The sequence below is a fragment of the Melopsittacus undulatus genome, chromosome 12, assembly GCF_012275295.1.
Source record: "Melopsittacus undulatus isolate bMelUnd1 chromosome 12, bMelUnd1.mat.Z, whole genome shotgun sequence".
Classification (NCBI taxonomy): Eukaryota; Metazoa; Chordata; class Aves; order Psittaciformes; family Psittaculidae; genus Melopsittacus; species Melopsittacus undulatus.
In genome coordinates, this window is record NC_047538.1 from 16,860,471 (window position 1) to 16,879,832 (window position 19,362).

General features: G+C 43.6%; 1 protein-coding gene and 1 non-coding gene across 3 annotated transcripts; both read right to left on the reverse strand.

The window, feature by feature from the left end:
* Positions 1-139, reverse strand: LOC115946308 (small nucleolar RNA SNORA49). The gene has a single exon (XR_004080410.1). It is a non-coding gene; the product is annotated as a small nucleolar RNA SNORA49 (small nucleolar RNA).
* Positions 140-8,546: 8,407 nt separating this feature from the next.
* On the reverse strand, positions 8,547-15,986 carry PUS1 (pseudouridine synthase 1). 2 transcript variants are annotated; one of them, XM_034068517.1, is made up of 6 exons: positions 15,954-15,986; positions 15,312-15,536; positions 13,749-13,886; positions 12,944-13,046; positions 11,984-12,681; positions 8,547-9,636 (listed from the first exon to the last, which is right to left on the reverse strand). In XM_034068517.1, the coding sequence occupies exons 2-6, from the start codon at positions 15,525-15,527 to the stop codon at positions 9,586-9,588; spliced, it is 1,206 nt and encodes a 401-aa protein (XP_033924408.1). In that variant the 5' UTR covers positions 15,528-15,536; positions 15,954-15,986; the 3' UTR covers positions 8,547-9,585. The 2 variants fall into 2 exon arrangements, with proteins under 2 accessions (XP_033924408.1, XP_033924407.1); XM_034068516.1 differs by lacking the exon at positions 15,954-15,986 and adding an exon at positions 15,804-15,943.
* Positions 15,987-19,362: the final 3,376 nt, after the last annotated feature.

A 19,362-nucleotide genomic window follows, 5' to 3' on the forward strand; every position in this document is an offset into this window, starting at 1 on the left:
AATGTTTGCTCAAATTGTAGGCCCCAGAGGGTACTGAGAATCGTACTGGGGAGGGAAATGAACATGCTTTCAATTTATCCTCAGGCAATGCCAGGGCACTCTACAAAAAGCAAAAGCCCCTGGAGTAAGGCTGAGGAAGTGCCAACATAAAAGTAGCAACTACACTTACAGTACTAACAATGTAGATAGCTACAGATAATGAAAGCCAAAGCAATTATGAAATTGTGAAATATTGTGAAATAAAACATCTGTATTTCAAACACAAATTACCCATTAATGTAGGACATCTAGTGGCATGCCTCTTGGAAACACCCCGGATGCCTCATCAAATAGTAATATGACTGACATATTTCATATATAATTACATATTTGTGTGACAGCTACATACATAAATTGCTTAAATAACTAATAAAATTATGCAAATTAATTTTGCAAATGTATTAAACTTCCCTTTACCATTTTCCCTCCTGCTATGAGCATATATTAACTATTAGCTTGAGCAAGACATCCTCTTACCAGATGATGCCAACTGTGAGCACCACTCTCATTAACTCTTAAATATGTGAAAAAATGGATGTTCAAGAAAAGCTCCACTATAATCAAGCACTGGAATCATCTGCATCAAAATCAGTACACGATGTCCTCTTGATTTCAGCTTCCAAAACAAGGCAGCCAGAGCTTCCATCTTGCCTGTTTATGAAATAAGAACTTGTAGGTTCTGCAGATAGCATTCAACAGTTAGAGAAAGCACATTCACACAGTTATAACAGGTGGTGGGGTTTTTATACCTGAATCTGCAGGTATAAAAAGCCAGGTATAAAAACGCTGCACCAGTCAGGGATCTGGAAACTTCAGAAAATGAGGTCTTGCTACCTGCTGCATTGAATGGAGTAGGGAAGTATCTGTTCTTTTAGGTTAAACTTCAAGACCTTTTTCTTCAAGACCTTTACATATAACCATTTAATGGGTGTATGTATAGGGAGGATTTACTACATACAAGTTCAGAGGAGCAACAACCACTGCTAGCAATACTCACAGATCTCTGTAAAACAAACCAAAACTTTAATATACTAATTTTTAACAGATTGGCCTATTAGCTACTCAAAAACAGTAATAAAGAAGATATCTGCATGGAAGCATAAAGGATTGGCTAAAGATAATTGAAAGTAACCTGGTAGATGAAGTCTATAAATATTACTTGCTTTCAACTGTTACTTAAATAAATCAGTCACTGGCCTGCTGCATACCTGTTTGAGCTTCACTGGGGACGAAGGAGAACAGCAGATCTCTTCAATAAGCTTCCTGGTTATCTTCAGTTTCAGCAGTACTTGTGCTTTGTAAGTAGTTTGGTATTCCATCCCAAACACATCAGAGACAGACTGGTCTGCATGCTTATGTTATAAAAAACAGACCCCTCAAGATAAAGAAATATTCAAACATTCAGTTGTAGTAAAAAAAGGTAACAGTACTACATTAGCTGAGAACAATTAAAAAGCTCAGAGCTGATGCCAGAATAAAACCAAAATGTGGAAGCGCATTGTGAAGTGTTATGTGATTTTGCAGAGAGCAGCTGTGGTTACTTTAAAAGGTTTCAGCAACCTACACCATGAAATTAGAGCATTATGCTCATGTTACCAGAGAGTCTAAACCAGGATGGTACCTCAGGTTACAAGCTCTGCAGTTAATTCAATGCTTGTGATTAAAATATTTGTCTTTGTGGAACTGACATTCCAGACTCATCCCTTCCCACTTTGATACATTAACACTACTGCCTTCACAAGTCTTGGACACTTACCCTGTCCACCCACCCCCAAATGATTTCCCCAAGTGGCTCAAAGGAATAACTATTTGAAGTTCCCAGGACACACGATACTGTTGCAGCTTTGTCCAGTTTTGCCTAAGCATGTAGTATGGTTGAAATCACTAGGAAAAAACAGATTAAACCCTTTGCAATGTAACTTTAACAGGCTATAGTTGAAACTGAGTTGTGTAATCTGACACAGCCTCTCATCTCCAGAGCTGTACATAGTTTCACTATGCCCTTACTACTCCTCAGGACAGGATAAGAATGACATCTGTCCCTTGATTTCAAGACCCATCAGCTTAAGTTAATTGGGAACTTAAAGTAAAACCAGAAAATGCTGCAAAACAGCCCTACCTTCTTTGAGAAGTATAGCATATTCTCAGCACACCTGCTAAATCCAGTACTACCATAAAGTCAGTGGTTATTATACATAATCTTAGCAGTTGCTTCTGAAAATAAATGAACTGGCAATGCAGAGTTAAATATTTAATTGGAACCTGAATTATGTGTAAGCAGTTTTATGTCTTAAACTCCCAGCTATCCCAGTCAATTCAAGCACAAGAGAATTACTTCCCTACTCACCTTCTGAAGATCCCATTCTAATGCATTCAGCACTAAAGAAGCAGTTGTAAACTCCAGCATGTATAATACACAGGAAGAACTTGGAAGCCGAGGACTTAACGGATCAGGATGATTACACACCCTGAGCATCTGTGTCAGAACATGGAGGACATTGACAAAGTGCCTACTTCTGAGATATTCTTGAGTTCTGTTATTTAAAATGAAAATGTAATTTAAATTATCTTTTTTAAAAAGCAGTGCTTTTTAGTAGCTTTGGTATTTCTGTACACTCACTTTGTTTTTCTGAATAAATCTGATAACACCAAGTTATCAAACATAGAAAAGTATGTTTAAAAATGCAGTTTTCCACTCCAACTTCTCTCACATTCACACAAACATTTAATAATTTACAGAATATATTCTGATTTGAAATCTCAGATTTCTCAAATACCCACTATTTCAAACTGAAACTATATCAGATAGTATATGAAACACATTGTCAATATTGAGGTCTTTTTCAAAATGCCTGAATAAATATCACTTTAAAACATAATTTTCACTGGGAAATACAAACTAGACATATCAGAAAAGCAATTTAACCATATAACCTAGGATATGCAGTTCCTAATAACTCAAGAACTAAATTTAGGCAAAACCTGTGATGCATGGTCAATTGCCAAAGTTATAAATACTTTGTCCCATATATAGCCCATAATCTTCAATTACTATTTATGCTTCTTTTTACCTTGTAAAGCCACTTGATATAAATAAACAAACACAAGAGGAAGAAAATGCTGAATGCAATTGCTGCTTAGTGTAGAATATGATTAGCCTGCACAACTCTATGCCTGTGCCAATGAGTTTTAGTGTGGGCTTTAGAAGTGCCCATGACTAACTTAGAAATAACACATCAGCAAACAAGCTATCTTATTGTAACTGGAACAGTTCCTAACTTTAACGATGAATGACCAATTAAGAGCTCCCCAACAGATGGACCTTGGTTGAGACAAGATGTTTCCTCCTCTAGGATTAGATAGAAAATTGCTGGTCAGCAAAGCAACTTTTACTGGGGAATACCAAACTCTGCTTATGAACCAGTATTTATGAAATAAGAAAATAGCTTAATTTTTCCAGTATGCTCATAACAAAAGAAAAAAGAAACAGGTTGTGATATGACTATGCTGAACTTATTAACCACAATGGTATAACCATAACTCAGGCTGATATTTTCCTTCTGTGTAATATTTACGCTACCCAGTACATTGCTCCACAATACCTGTCTTCTTCAAAAAAGTTCTCATGGGTTTACAAGACACAGAATTTTCAAAGCAGGACCCAAGCATTGCAGTTCAAATCTCCCACTTCAGCACGTTCAAGTTTTGTGAAACAACAAGAACAGAACCCCAATTACCTACAGAGATAAAAGGTACAGCATGATAGGAAATGACTGCACAATACTTCAGAGTTTATAATAAAAGGCAAATGCATGTATCTCGACAACATGCACTAACAATGAAAGGAATTGCATATCTTTCTGACAAGATTTAATTCCAGATACATTTCTTTAAACTATACATATTAAAAGCAATTATATTTTTCCTGTTACAGAAAATGCATTCACCAATGAACTGTTAAAAATATAGATTTATAAAACAAAAGAACTACAATATTTCATACCTTCATTACATGCCGAGTGTGCAAAAAAAAGCAACAACCTGCACTGTTTTTCCAAGTCCAGGTTCATCAGCCAGAATGCCATTGAGATTTATCTTATACAGCTTTGCCAACCACTCCAGTCCAGTTCTTCGTAGTCTCTAAGACTGGTATGATTTGAGCACTGCTTCTGGGTAACAGCACTTCTGCAGCAGCAGCAGCATCTGCTAAATCTGGCACATATTCCTCTACAGTAAATGTGAGAAGTTCTGGAAGTACCACTTCCTTCTGAAGGTTCTCTTTCTTAATCAGTCTCTTATTTCTGCACAAAACAATAAAAATCATAGTGCTGCCACATCCAAAACAAATCATTCATTCACAGATCCGATGCTATTTACAGTTAATCCAGCATCTAAAGAACATAAGAATTCTACCCTACAAGAATATTGTAAGTTTGTAAAATCTTACAGTAAAAAGGGCAAAAACCCACATAAAGAGGGCAATCTGCAGAGAGACACAGGTGCACACATGAATTCAGCCTCATGCGTGGCTCAAAAAGGGACATAAAACTAACCCAGATACAAACAAGAGCTCAGCAACAAAAAGTCTTTATAAAAGTTTTAGTAAGCTACAGGAAGTTAGCAAACTAGAGAAAGGAGATATTTATGACTCAAAACTAGTATCAAAATACTAGCTCCTAAACATTAATTTTGGTAGGCTTATACTACCAGTATGCAAAAGGAAAAAAAAAGGTCAAAGTCTTTATTACCTGTTTTTGACGTGTTCTGTGAGTTTTGTGCTGTCTTCTTCCTTTCTTCTAACTACTTGCACTTTTAAAGCTACCACCTAAAACGGACAGAGGGGTGAGGGGGGAACAGCAGAAGGAAATTACAAATATGAACGTACTTAGCTTCAAATATAGCTATGAATTACTAAACAGTTCTTCAATAGTAAGTCAGACATCAAGTATGGCTACAATGCAGAGCACTCGAAGAAAAACGTAGTGTGTGCAAAACTGACCATGAATAGAGGTCATCAGATAACAAGCGAGAGCTGCCTGAGAATACCTCACATCAAAACTCACATGTCTGCAGCGAGCCAGCTGCACCAACTAGGATTAGCAAAGCACTCTCCTTCATGACATATAAGGCCTGAAATTATTCATGAAGCTATATTTACCTCCAGATAACATTCACCACATGAGCAAATGACATAAATGAACAGAGATGTCCACAGAAGTAAAATTTCAAGGGAAACTAACAGTAAATGTGCCAAAAATTAATCTTGTATAGACTTTAACGAGACAGATGTTACTGTTTCTGAGGATAACCTCTTTCCAGTATTCAGGCAGACTATTTAATGGTACAGAATAGACAACAACAGCAACAACAACACGCAAAAACCAGACGTTCAAAGTCACATACAATATAATATGCAAACCTGATACCTGTTTTTCTTATAGGAACTGGGGTTGGGACCAAAATCACAGCCTGCTCGTTGTACCTGCTGAAGAAAAGTTGGGTTCCCACTGTGTGGAACAGGTAAAGAATAATGCAAACTTGACAAATTTGGTCCATTTTGCTGTTGGTTTTGCTCCTGGCTAATCTGTTGAGCCACTTGAGGAACAGAAGACATCCCACCTACAGAGAAACGTAAGTTACAATTTCAGTAATTGAAATAGTAGAATATCAAAAAGAACCAAAGAAATTGGCAATACAGACTGTTACATAGCTGGTCAAATCAACTTTCTATCATACCACAGTAAAACTGCACACCTAAAAGCTATAAAGATGCAAATCAATCAGCATGCTGAATGTCTAGAATGTACTTACCAGCTCTTTAACTTAACAACACAAAGATCATTTCTAACATCCTCCAGAGAGGTGCCAGCTGGACAACCAACCTCCATCAGGGTATCAAATGACCAAAAAGGAAAAGTTTCATGCAACAACATTAATTAAAGAAACAACAAATTAGGCACAGAGGGTGCAAACCTCAGCCCAGTGCATGAAAACAAGATGTGCAGTGCTCACTAAGGTTTCTAATACATTCTCCACAGGGTTTTTAAATGGTGTAATAATTGCTATTAGATATAATGCTAGACCTACAGAAAAGCTTATTAAAGCAATTATCTTTAATTACAAAGCTAAAAACTTATATTACTCATTTATGATAGAGTATTTATGGTTAAATGTAAGTACTAGATGTACCAGCATTACTTTAAAGGTTGTGACAACTTTTTTAAAGCTGTTATCAAGACTAATTATGAGTCTCTACATGAAGTACTATTTTGGAACTAAAAGAAAGTTAACCTAATAAAGTAGCTTGTTATCAATACACTAGTGCATCAGTCTACCACTTCCAAAGCTCTATCCACATTTACCTTTGAATTCACTCTTTATTTTGCTATGAAACTGTTTTTATGCTCCCAGAATTGCTTCTTGCCCAGCTTTTTAGGAAGACAGCCCATCTTAATGGTCATTAACCTTTTAACTCCGTTTAACCACTTGAATCCTTTACCATTCCAGTAGACTTATCCAGTGAGTTTGCTTCTATCCGCCGGAGACAGAGGATTCCTTCAGCACATAGTGAGTCTTGGCTGGGTACATAGGTACTTCGAAGGGACAGTCAACAAATGCTTCAGGCTTTCTCCAGCCCATAGATGCATGGTGTGGAGACTGAGGGAGGACAGTCCCCCCACACACAGCCATACACTGGAGGTGATGGAAGCTGGAACACCGGGGTGATGCCTGGCATCACTAAAGCAATTCCGTGACCTCTCATTGCATAAAACACTGTCGTTTGAGGGGCAGCATGATTTATAAGTATATTACAGCCATGTATTAACACATTATATTTGTAATTAATATAGACCCAGGCAGGGTTTAAACGCTGCCTTGAGAAGGCAGCACCGCCAGGCCAGGCTGCGAGGAAGCTCCAGCTCAAAGTTATCAGATGTACAAGGACAACGCGGTACCAAACCTCCCCTGCTCGGTACCGAGACCCGCCGGGGCTCCGCGGACAGCGCTCCCTGCAATCTGCCTGTCAGGAGCGTCCCGCCGGGGCTGCGGGCTGACCCTGCCCCCGCCAGGGGGGCTGCGGTACGCAGTGGGGAGGATGCAGTGTACACTCCGGGCGGCCGGACCATGCCTGTAGCACCTCTCGGGGTCGGGGTACGGGTCCCGATCCCGTCCCAACACACACCCAGGCCCCGCCTGCCGCAGCTCCCCGGGTCCCGTTCCCTCCCCTACACTCACCTGGCCCCGCCGCGCACCGCGACCGCAGCGCCCCCTCACGGCCGCGGCCCCGCCCGCCGCGCTCAGCGGTACCATTCCCGTCCCACCTGAGGGGGGACACATCCCACCCGCCGGTCCCACCCGCAGAGGGGTGCGCCGCTGCGCTGGGCGCATGCGCGAAGCCGGGTGGTGTGGAGCAGTTTCATCCTACATGGCGAGGACAAGTGGGACTCAGGCAGTGGCGAGGACTTCCCATTTGCCTAAGGGAATCCCTTTCCTTTCACCTCAGGAAGCTCACAAACCGCATCCCAGAACCACACACGGGGTAGGTCCGTGTGCAAGCCCCTGACATGGGCTGTGCGGGAGGCACCCGGGCCTTTCAGGCCTCTGCCCACCCCAGCGAGCTGCAGGGTCCAGCGTAGCGCTCCTGCTGTTCTCTGCTCATGCCGAGAGCTTTCAAAGGATCCCCTTTAGAATTTAGACCACTTCGGTGTAGTGGTGATGGTCAAGTATTTTATCGAGCTCCTGGTCCAAAATTGGAGTTGAAATACCAAATAATTCCCTTGACATAAACCAGTACATACTAAGAGGTAAGAAATAACCCTTTTAATTATTATTACTATTTTGTTTTCTCCAAAGGCTTTTTGCTGGTTTTGCTGATTTCATCTGAGATATGTGTCTGTTTGGGGGCCTTTATCATAAGCAAATAAGGGCGGGGGTGTTTGTCAGATTCACAGAGATACAAAGAGTTTTGGATAGAAGACTAATGCCAGATTAGGTCAATGGTATGAAGCAGGAAGGGAAAGAGATGAAAATTTAGGTAAGTTCCTGTCCAGAACACTTTTACACACGGCTCTTATAAAATAGAGACAGGCCTTAAAGATAAAATAAAAAGCTCTAATTAAAACCCAGATAAAACAAGTGGATTCCTTTTCAAAGGTCACCTGTGCCTTGGCAGGTCAAACATTAAGTCCAGAATGAGCCACAAAATTAGAGGCTTTGGGCAGGAACCACTGAATGACCACTCATTTTCCATAACTATACGGACCCAGCTCGGGAAGTGTATCAAGCACTTGTAGTAACACCCAAATGCTTAGGGAGTCTTGTTCTACCCCTTCCAAAAGTGTTCTATAGGCAGGAAGGGCAGGAGGGCTGCTGCCTTAACTTGTTTTTTCTTCTACTACCTTCACAGAGAGCTGGAAGCACAAACTATGAGTGAAACCACAGTGGGGACAGGAAAACAAGAACTCCAGAGTACACAGAACCCCAAACCACAGAAAATTACAACTCAGTCCCAAAGGAAGACAGAGTTTCCCATATCATTGCACACATTCTGAGCAGCTTGATAGGAATTAACAGTTCACACACACAAAATGAATGCAGGTAGCACCATTCCTTTCATACATACCAAGTTGATTCAACCCCAAGTCTAGAAAATGACTGGATAGTTTCCACTAAAACCAGAAATACTAAACCAGCAGCAATACATTTAGTGATCCACCACAGGCAACACTAGAATATCCACGGCTGCACACTCTGAATTGCAGTCTTAACATATATCATCTCTTCTCAACTATACATGTGTGAAACATGTGGCTGTGGATCTATATTCTTGAGTCCGCCCATGGGCAATACTGGGAGCATCTCCCAAAGACAAGGTCTCATCTTCAAATATATGGTTCAATCCATGTTCCAGAATTAAGACCTGTCACTAAGGAATCATTTCTTTCAGACTTGCAAAGCTTTAGAGGATGCAGAAAGCTTGTTTCAATACTAACAGAACTCACAGCACACAACATGATAATGAGTTTCTAACCATGCATGTTTCCACCAGAAAGTGGTGGAAGACATGGAAAATAAAAGCTTAATGATGTTTAGAGATGAGGTTAAGTAAAGGTAAAGAAAGTAGTAAAAAATAAGGAAAAGTTCATGGAGTCATAACATCGTAATAATAATTAAAAAAAAGTATTTGAAAATTATTTGCCCCACCTTTATGTAGAGATTATACATATTTAAAATACTATTTTCCAGGTAAACATATAATAAAAACATTATTCAAGCAGCAATTAAGACATCCTGCAGTACAAGACTCCTTTAGAATGCTGCTTTCTCTTTGTAATATTTTCAAGCATATCAGTCAGTGATATAAAAAGCTTCTTTTACTTTTCCTACTGTACTGTCTTCCCCACCCGGTTTCCCAGGGGTATTTGGTTCTCATCTGCAAGCACACAAACCCCTGCTTGACTGGATTCTTGGATTTAGAAAGGCCACTTCTTTGTAGATACAGGGAACTGCAAGCAGTAAGGGTCCCACGTCCAGCAACACACTGGCTCAGTCAGAATCACCATCGGAACCATCACTGCCTTCAAGATCGCTGCTGTTCTGTAAAGTAAAATGGAAAATGGTTTATCAGTATTGCATGTACATCTAGAGACTGACCTGAACTAAAGACACTGACTTTATATTTCTCCAAAAGTATAAAAAAATGGGTCTGGATCCCAGCTTCATATCTTAGACTCATCTATTGTAACAAACTTCTGTGATGGTAAATGATGTTTCTTGTAACAAAAACTCTGTGTGTTGGATTACACTCACCATCAGAAGAAATTTCTTCTCATTTGTATTTACAACTACACAATTAGTGTGCTGTATGTGGGAAACTGACCTGTGGGATAATAGCACTAATGCTAATGTTTAAAATAAATGCAGGTGAGACAAGTTAACAAGGTGCTTTTTTTCCTGCAAATCCCTCAACAGCCTTTGTTCCATTTTGTTTGCCTGCTGCAGAGACTTTATGTCCAGACTGTATTAGAGATACAAGGGCACCCTAAGACTGGTGTAAAAATGAAAGTTGTAAAAAGTAGTATTAGGCAAATACTACAAGTGTTCACAAATTAAAAGGAAACTGAAGTCTGAGTTCTTAACAGGGAGCCACTTATTTGTGAGTCAATGAACTTGGGAGGGTGACATAATTTTCTGAAGCAAGTATTTTGACTGCTAAGATTGGCATCAAAGGATTTTATAAAGAAAGGCTAACATGACAATATGTCTGTAGTTGTTCCTTTTTTCCTCACCACTGCTTGCTGGAAACATATAAAACCTCCAAATCCCATGAATTTAACATTGACAGTTTAATATCCTACTACAAAACAAATTCTGCAGGACATAGACAGTTGCCTTCGTACCAGCAAGCACAGCTCATTGAAGTGCAAGCAGCCTGCAAGATCTCAAAGAAGTCTGCCGTATCATCCCTTATTTATCCTCCTCCAGGCAGCTAACTATGATGCCAAAACTGTATTTGCTCAAGTTTATCTAAAGAAGCAGACCTGCCTCCTGCCAGCAATACATCAGTGATTTAGAACCTGTCAGCAGTAAATCCTGTCAACATTATCATCATGACCCCTGAGCCAAGTAAAGACTCTCCACACCACATGGTCTCTTTGGGTCCCATTTAACCAAACTAATGTGGCATTTGTCATAACCTCCTGTCACAGATGCCCTCGTACAGCACTATACTTCAGAGGAACAACTACCCCAAGTACAGAAATAACCCTGAGAAATTTCTGGTATCTTGCTTGTACTGTTCAACAAGGCTGTAAATTTTGGTTTATATACTGAAACTCTTTCCTATACTAAAAAAATAGCAGAGACAAGATTAAACCTAATGTTTGTCAGAGCAGGTTCATTATCTACACAAAATAAAGATAATTAAGGCCTCCATTAACTGAAGAAAGGTCATTATTCTCTTCTGAGTTGCACTATAGACATCCTAGCTCTGCCCATTATTTGTCCTTCTAGGATTTGCCAATCCTCTGGCCAAGAAAATCTGGATTACATACAGAACTATAAGGCATCCTTAGGTCATCAAGTCCAACCCCACACTCAAGCACGGCTTGCTTTAAAGTTAGATCAGGTTGACAAGTGACTTGTCCAGTCAAGCACTGTTGTATTTTAAGTCACTCCAGTAGTTATCAATTTAAAGCAATACTTAGAGCTTGACTCAAGATTCCTCATGTGGTTTTCAACCTACTCCTAGAATGCCCCAAACACCTTTCCAGTCTTTTTTTTTGTGAGGCTATTCTACATCTCAACCAGAAAAAACATTCAATACCCCCCATACACTTAAATTGACATTTCTTCTTAATTAAAAAGATGTACTCTATACTTTTATTTTATTGCAACTTCCAGCTGACAGCAGTCCACGTTGTCCCATTTTACTCAGTAGTTGTTCTGATGACCCATTTTGAACTCATAGCAGATTTACCTAGAAAACCTCGTCCTAAAATTCCCGCTGGTTCCAAACCTTAGTGAGTGAACAGGGCATTACACAAAGTGAGGATCAGCCCCACATCAGAGAATACAAAAAGCCAGCAGATATTTGAAGGGAAATTGTCAACCTGAAAACCAATCTCTTGAACAGCTTCACAAAGGCTGGTAATGTGTCTACAATATCTGTTGCCAGTTCATGATTCTGCAAACTGGCCTGTGCTTTAGAGCATTCCTTCCTCCCTCCTTCAACTGCCCCTTGCAAAACCCTGCACAAAATAACACTTTGTATAGTTTGTTCCACTATCCTCAAGTGCACAAAGAGAGAAGATAACACACAGTTTGTACTCCAGATGACTGTCATCTTCCATGGCGTATTAATGGAAAACAAAAATATTGCTAAGGGAAGAGCTACTTCAACTTGACAGCTTCAATTTTCTAAAATAATGGCTTCAATAATTACCTTTGAGGTTTTGGTGTTAGCTTGCATCTCAACAGCAGAAGAGTTGAAGTCATGAATGGAGAGGGTGCTTAGCCAGTTTGCCATGGATTTTTCCTCTCTTTCTGTGTTGATAATGGTAGGATATATATACTGCTCTTTGAAAACAGCAATCTTCTCCTCCTCCTCTGTCCACTCCAGTGGCTCATGCAGCCCATCATTTCCAAACCGTCTGTTGTATTTTTCAAAGTGTACTCTTTCCAAGACCAACCCAAGTCCTGGGGCTTTGGGGACATCTACTTTCTCCTCTCCCCAGCTGCGCTCGATGATAGACTCCGCAGCATAACCTTTCACAATAGCTATCACCAGCCCAATCATCTTCCTTATCTGGTGCATCATGAAACTCTGGCCTTTCACTTTGATCACTGCAAATTCTATGTTTTCCCTCACAAATGGCTCCCCACAGTACATCTCCATTATGTATCGCTTCGCACTGGGGTCTCTGGGTCCCTTCTGAGATGTGAAGTTGTGGAAGTTGTGTGTTCCTTTGTAGCATGCAAGCAGTTTATTTACTCTTTCAAGGGTCTCTTTGTCCAGTCGATAAACCTCTTCTTGCACATCATGGTCTTTATGGGCAAAGGCAAACGTTGGCAGCATGTAGGAGTAGGTTCTGGCATCACACTTGTTCTTGGAGTTGAATCCCCCAGTGACTCTCTTCAGACCTTGTTTTAAAAGTGACATTAGGTTTTTGAATCAGTAGGTGACAACCTGATTGTCATCTTGTTCCTACCAACAAGAATATTTTTTTAAATAAGATACAATCAAAAGATATTTTATAGGGCCCTAATTTCAAGCTTACAGAAACATATATATCTATGTTAAAACTAAACTGCTTGTAAGTAAAATTATAATAGTAAGAGAGAGACCTTCTGCGGGAGAGCTCCTCTTTGAAAATATTTTATCTGCCCATTGCAGTATCCTTACCCAGAATTCTGATGTGAGAAGGAAGATGGTTATTGATCTTTTCTAAGATGTCATCTATTAGCCTGACCTTTAGTGACACAATCTGTCCCGCTGCAGATACACCCTGTAAAAACCATAAAACACAAAACCACATCAATTACGTGCCTTGGAACCTCTGGGATAGCACTTTCAGAACTGAAATAGCTGAAGAACAAGTTTATTCCTTTTTCTCATTGGTCATTTCAGGCTGAAGCAAGGCAAAGGCAAAGCCACAGGCAGAAATCCAAGTCAGCACTCCTGGAAGATCTGCTGGTGCTGTACAGACATACAGTAACCTTGGCAGAACATTGCACTCCCCTTCATGACATCTCACTGTATTTGACTGCTCTTAAATAAAGCGCCAACTGAAAAATCACTTATACGTAAGATCAGCTCTGAACTCCACTTCAGACTTCAGAACCTCACTGTGGCAGGCTTAAAAAACAACCAAGATGCAGCTAAGCTCTCAAGCACCACATCAACTACACAACAGCAACAATGAGGAGCTGCAGCAGCAGGTTCAGAGGCTGAAGCAGCTGAATGTACAAACACAAAGTTTTGGTACAAAGCACCAGTTTTACAAACACCATCTAATCAATAATGTGCTTTTTCTATATACTTGCTTGTACTTGAGTTTAGCAGTGGATGAAAGGAGAATTTTCAAGCAACAATCACTGTGAATAGTATTTGCTATTGGATCTCAATCTAGACAATACTTTGCCAGTCAATCCCAGTAGCACTGCTGGAAGTACATCAGTTTGAGAGCACAGGTCCCTAACCAACATACCTTGTCTGTTCGAGCACACCGCTGGAAAGACATTTTCTTCATGTCTTCCCCATGGTTTTCCGGGATGCAGCCTGACTGAACAAGGGCAGATACTAAGTCATCTTCAATCGTCTTGAACTGTGAAGATCCCACATTTCTCTAGAGAAAAAGAAGAAACAGAACAAACAGTAATAACTGGGTAACTGAAAAGCTTTGTTACTTGAACACTGTTGTAAATTCTTTGAAAGTCTTCCCTTCACAGCCCTAAAAACACTGCCATTCTCTAACAAAGCTAATTACACCTTTCTAGAGAGTGTTAATAAAACTTCTACATCCTGATTTACCTTCTGCTGTGATTGCAAGTGAAGGATCATTTTAAATTTCATTGTGCAATGCTTCTGCAGCATTTTAATGATGTCTTCAATTGCTTGAAAGGGCACCAATGAAATAGTTAATACTATTTTATTTAACACTAACTGTGAGTTAACAGCTGCTGCTCCCAACCTATTCTCTGCCAATTCTACTTGTAGAAATTGGGTTGGGTTCTGTTGCTCAGTTCACCTGAGCTGTTGTGCAGACTATGGTATTCTCCAGTGACTTCTGCATTCAACTCACAGATGCGCAACAGATGCACAACTCCACTGGTGTGTAAGGCTAAAAAGCACGCCTCCTTGACACATACCACTCAATTAGCAGTAAAGTTAATAGGCACTTACACGGATGTGCCCATAAGCATAAGGCTTACTGCTGTTGAACAGATCTATGTTGTTGCATAAGCATGAAAGACTCCGTTTCCCGTCTGTGTGCATCTTATCAATTATCCTGTGGAGCTTTTAAAGTACTCCTCAATTGCTTGTGGAGCCTGCAGTGCACTGAGAGGAGCAGCAGATGGAGCAACATCATCTTCTTGTTGCCAGTACTGTGTGCCACAAGACCATCCCTGCAGGGCAGGCCTGGTGCTGGGGCTGTAACAAAGCAACATCCCTTTTATTCCACATGCAAACACAGATGTCTTGCAACAGTTTTCCTGTTTCTAAACTGTGACAAGCCACACCATTAGAGTGCATCAGAGAAGGGCCAATTTCAAATGTTTTCAAGTACAGGCAATCTTTGTGAAAGTACAAGAAATGGCAATGCAGATGCAAATTTAACTCTATTACACAGCTCAGGCCTCCAAAATGTGCACAAGACAACCTGAGGTCTAACCTAGAAGAAATTTAACCCAACTGCTTTGAAATACAAAGCTTCAAGCAGAAGCTTTGGAGCACTGGTCAGAAGAGGATCACTAGACAGTGCTGGCTTTGACAGAACAGTGCCTTCAATCTCCTCAAAAGCCTTCTCTGCAGCAGCTTTTGAAAGATTTCTGTTGATGCCCTGTTACTAAAGGCTGACTAAAATACTCTGAGCTGTAACACTGCCTTTTTTTATACAAGCTACTACTGAGACATTTGAACCCACACGTGCACTGCTCCTGCCCCAGCTTCTCCAGCTACAGCCGTTTCCCTACTTGGTCACTGTGCCCAGTTATAGACCTAACAGACTTCAAAACTAAAGCAAATCATGTCACTTTGTCAAACCACATACCTGCATCCCATGGTAGCCTTTCCCTGAGTATGCCATCAGCAAGACAATCTTCCTTTTAGGTAACCTTTTATTCTGATCCTCCCCATCCTCCTCATCTGCATCTCTCTTCAACCTCTTATTCTGATGCCCATTTTCTTCTATCCTCTCCACTACCTCACTGCTGCTGTTCAGCCTCTTCGCCTGGCTGGCAACCGCTGCTCTCAGCTCCTCAGCCATCCTAAGAACCTGCAACAGACATAGTAGCAGAGGGGGGTCAGCAAGGAACCGCTGGCAGCTCCATCCCCGGAGCAGCACAGGGGCACACAAGGCTCTAAAAGAAGCCGGACGCAAGAGGGGCACTCGCTGCCCTCTCCCCTCAGGCCGCCACCACCCCATGAATGAGGAGGGCGCTGAGCCGGCGCTGCCCACAGGCCGAGAACACCAGCGGGGCCATAAAGGCCCGAGCCGAGGCGGTTCCCCCTCGTCCCACCCGGCCTCCCCGCAGTGCCTCACTGAGAGCCCGGCGGTCCGCCCGCTGCCCGGCGCCGAGAGCCCGCAGCTCAGAGCGCTCAGTCCCCACCGTAGCCGCAGCATCGCCCCGAGCACAGTCGGCCCCGGGCGGCAGGAGCCGCGGCCTCAACCCCGGCCTCGGCCGCCACTTACACGGCCGCTGAGGAGCGACGCCGCTGCGCAGGCGTGGAGTGAGGGAACCGCGTGAGGGTTACGGCGGCCGCGCAGGGACACCTCGGGCCGGTGTTCGTCGTTGCTCGGAGCTGGAGCCACGGCGCTGTGGTAAATGTCACCGGTACAAGCGCACCGGCCGCTGCCCCTGCACGGAGCCACGCGAGGAAACCAGCTCTGCCGGCAGCACAGGGGGAGGACAGCCACGGGGCGCAGTGCTTGTTATGGCACACAGCCCTGTGCCCTCCCCGGGGGGTCCCTCCTCACCCTTCCCCACACAGCCTGTGTGTGTGTCCAGCACAGGCACCCACGGTTTCGTTGTCCCACCGGGATGAGGTTTCCAGCCAGGCCAAGCTATCATCAAACACGCGGTTGTTACTTGTGCTAACAAGGGCAAGAAGTGCAGCACGTCCGCTTTGAACCCACACCTCCGAGCTGCTCCAGCAGCGGGATGTGGATGGGGGGAAGCCGGCCCCGGCTGCACCGTGTTTAGGGTGATAAAAGATGTCCTGTCACAGCCCTGCCGCCGAGGGAAGCGGGAATGCACGTTCCTATGGCTCCAGCCAGGGCGGCCCCAGCTTTGCCTCCTTTCCTTAGGAAGTGAAGCCTGTGCTGTACCCGTTTGTCCATTCACCACCACCACTGCTTCCTCCTCCCTCCCCGCCGTGGTGCCTGACTGCTTCCTCAGTCTGAGGAAGAGAAGGAGGCCCCGGCTGGAGTGGAAGAACAGTGGTGGGGCAGGAGAAAGACTCGCATGGATATCCCGTGAGGAGAAAAGCTTTGGTATCCCAGCCCCTTATGTATTCCAGGAGCAGCAAAGGGGCTTCAAAACAGGCAGCACCAGCTCTGCTCTCATCGTGCTCCAGCACACGCTGCCTCTTCCATTCTGTCTGTGCAAGGGAGGCTACCGAAGGCAGGGAGGAACCAAAGTGACCTGACAGAGGCAGGGCTCGGTCAGTTCTGTGGGAGGCAGCCCTGGGAAGGCCGAGCACGGCTGCAGTGTGGAGCAGAAGGTCCAGCTGCAGATCCCTGTGTGGGGCCTGCGACACCAGTACGCTGGCTTGGATTTGATTGAACGAGGGGCTTCGTTCCTCTCACACACACTGGATTGGATTGAATTGGAATTGGTGCAAACAGCCCACAAAGTCCCCTGCTGTCTGTGTAAGGAGCGGAACGTTTCATAAGTGTTTAATAGGACTGATAAAATTAAAGCACTTTAAATGGTACATCTGCTTGGCCTGAAGTGAGAGCGCTGCCATCAAGTTTACTCAGCAGTGAAATCAGCCTCGTAAAACCTTTCCGGGGAGCAGTGCGTGGGGAGGCTCATGGGCAATTACACCTTTGTGGAACAGCTGGTCAGCACAGGGAGCAAGATAGCTGCAGGAGAGGGGCAGAGACATGGGTTTGGGCATATTGCCTGTTTTTTCATAACGACATCTGTATCAATGGTTTATAAGGGGTCCTTCAAAACAGCCCCAAAAGAGGGCTGGAGCACCTCTCCTATGAAGACATGCTGAGAGAGCTGGAGTGCTTCAACATGGAGAAGGCTCCATTAAGACCTTATAGCAGACTTCCAGTGCCTAAAGGGGTGACAAGAAATCTGGAGATGGACTTTTTACAAGGGCCTGTATGGACAGGAAAGGGGGAATGGCTTTAAACCAGCAGAGGAGAGATTCAGATATAAGGAGGAAGCTGTTCCCTGTGAGGGTGCTGAGGCGCTGGCACAGGGTGCCCAGAGAAGCTGTGGCTGCCCCATCCCTGGCAGTGTTCAAGGTCAAGTTGGACACAGGGGCTTGGAGCAGCTGCTCCAGTGGAAGGGGTCCCTGCCTGTGGCAGGGGTTGGAGCTGGATGAGCTCTAAGGTCCCTTCAATGCAAACCATTCACGGGCTCTCAGGGCAATTCCTTGCTCCATTCTCCCTCCCTCCCAGGGTCCCGCTGCTCCCACCCCGGGGCGGGCCGGACCCGTTTGGAGAGGGCTGGAGAGCCGGTCCCGGAGCCGGGGCAGAGCAGCCGGCAGGGGGCGCTCTGGCAACGCCAACCGCCGCCTCCTCCCGGAGCTGCCTCTGCTCGCGTCTCATCTCGGTCTCCCCTCGGGCAGGTTCGAGCCATTCCCCTTGTCCTGTCCCTACAGGCCCTTGTCCAAAGCCCCTCTCCAGGTTTCTCGTCGCCCCTTTAGGCACTGCAGCTGCTCTAAGGTCTCCCTTTAAGGAGCCTTCTCTTCTCCAGGCTGAACCAGCCCTCATGCAGAAACCTGGGTTTGACATCATTTGCCTAAGCTCATTCTTAGAAGCACACTATTTAATGTTTTCTGGAAGCACTCAAATCCCATGCCAGGCTTCAGCTCCCAGGAGAGGGGTGGTTCTGACTCTATTGTCCCTAAACATGCCGTTTTTAGAACAGAAAGGTCCCAGGGAGGTTTGTATCCCTGCACTACGTGTCATTCCTCATGTAGGGAATGGCACCCAGCACCACCACTACATTTATGGTAATACATCCCAACAAATCCAACCGCTAGGATTTGTCTGGAGAGCATTGGCTCCTGCCCTGCAGAGCTATAGCAGTGCATGGTCCCCCTGGCACACACAGCCTGTCCCCTCCCTCAGCACCACCCCGCTCAGGTGAGCACACAGGAGCTGTAACCAGGCACAACGTAAGTGAAGAGCTAAACTGCTCCATGAAGGAGTTAACTCCTCACAAAGCTATAAAAGAGCTTTAAAGCTTGGTCTTTGTATCTTGGTGCAACACCCACCCCCCCGGTTTCTGCTTCCTTGATGTCACTGAGTCGCCTCTGATCTCTCAGAGTTGAATGAGCATGTTTTTGCTGACGTACTTACCAACAACTAAATATAAAACGCGGGAGTGAAGCCAGATGCCCTGGAAGAATGGCTTGGGTTTGTTTTCTCCTCCAAACAACAGCAGTGAAACGTCACAGTCATCATCTAGAAGGTTGTGCAATGTTCACTGGTGCTGTGAACTGCCCAGGCCCCATGGTTTAGTGCTGTTAGAAGAGGCTGTTTGTCCCTGTTGTTTAAGTCTCTCCAGCCAGCACTTTCCCCAGGTTCAAAGGCTTTGCTACCTGTGAAAGAGTCCTATGGATACAGCAGAGCACTCTCTATTTACACAGGTGTGTGACATGCAATGATTTATCTTTCATTTGCTACAGGTTTTCCACCTGAACCCTTAAACTTCTTCACAGGCAGCTTCAAAAGAAACTTCCTCCTTTACCCTCAGTATCAGAACCTTTATATATATATATATACATATGCACACATATCTTTATATACATATATATGTATACACACATTAATTTTTTACCCCATGCCCAGGGAACAAAACCACAAGGTTTTACACACAAAAGGGGGCTTTACGTGTTAAATTCCCCCCCCCCCC

Coding starts and splice junctions, on each gene's coding strand:
- PUS1 (XM_034068516.1), bottom strand. CDS start 15,884: ATGCTGCGGCTACGGTGGGGACTGAGCGCTCTGAGCTGCGGGCTCTCG. Junction 15,537..15,803: donor GGCGGACCGCCGGGCTCTCA/GTGAGGCACTGC, acceptor TGTCTGTTGCAG/GTTCTTAGGATGGCTGAGGA. Junction 13,047..13,748: donor GGTGTGCTCGAACAGACAAG/GTATGTTGGTTA, acceptor TGGTTTTTACAG/GGTGTATCTGCAGCGGGACA.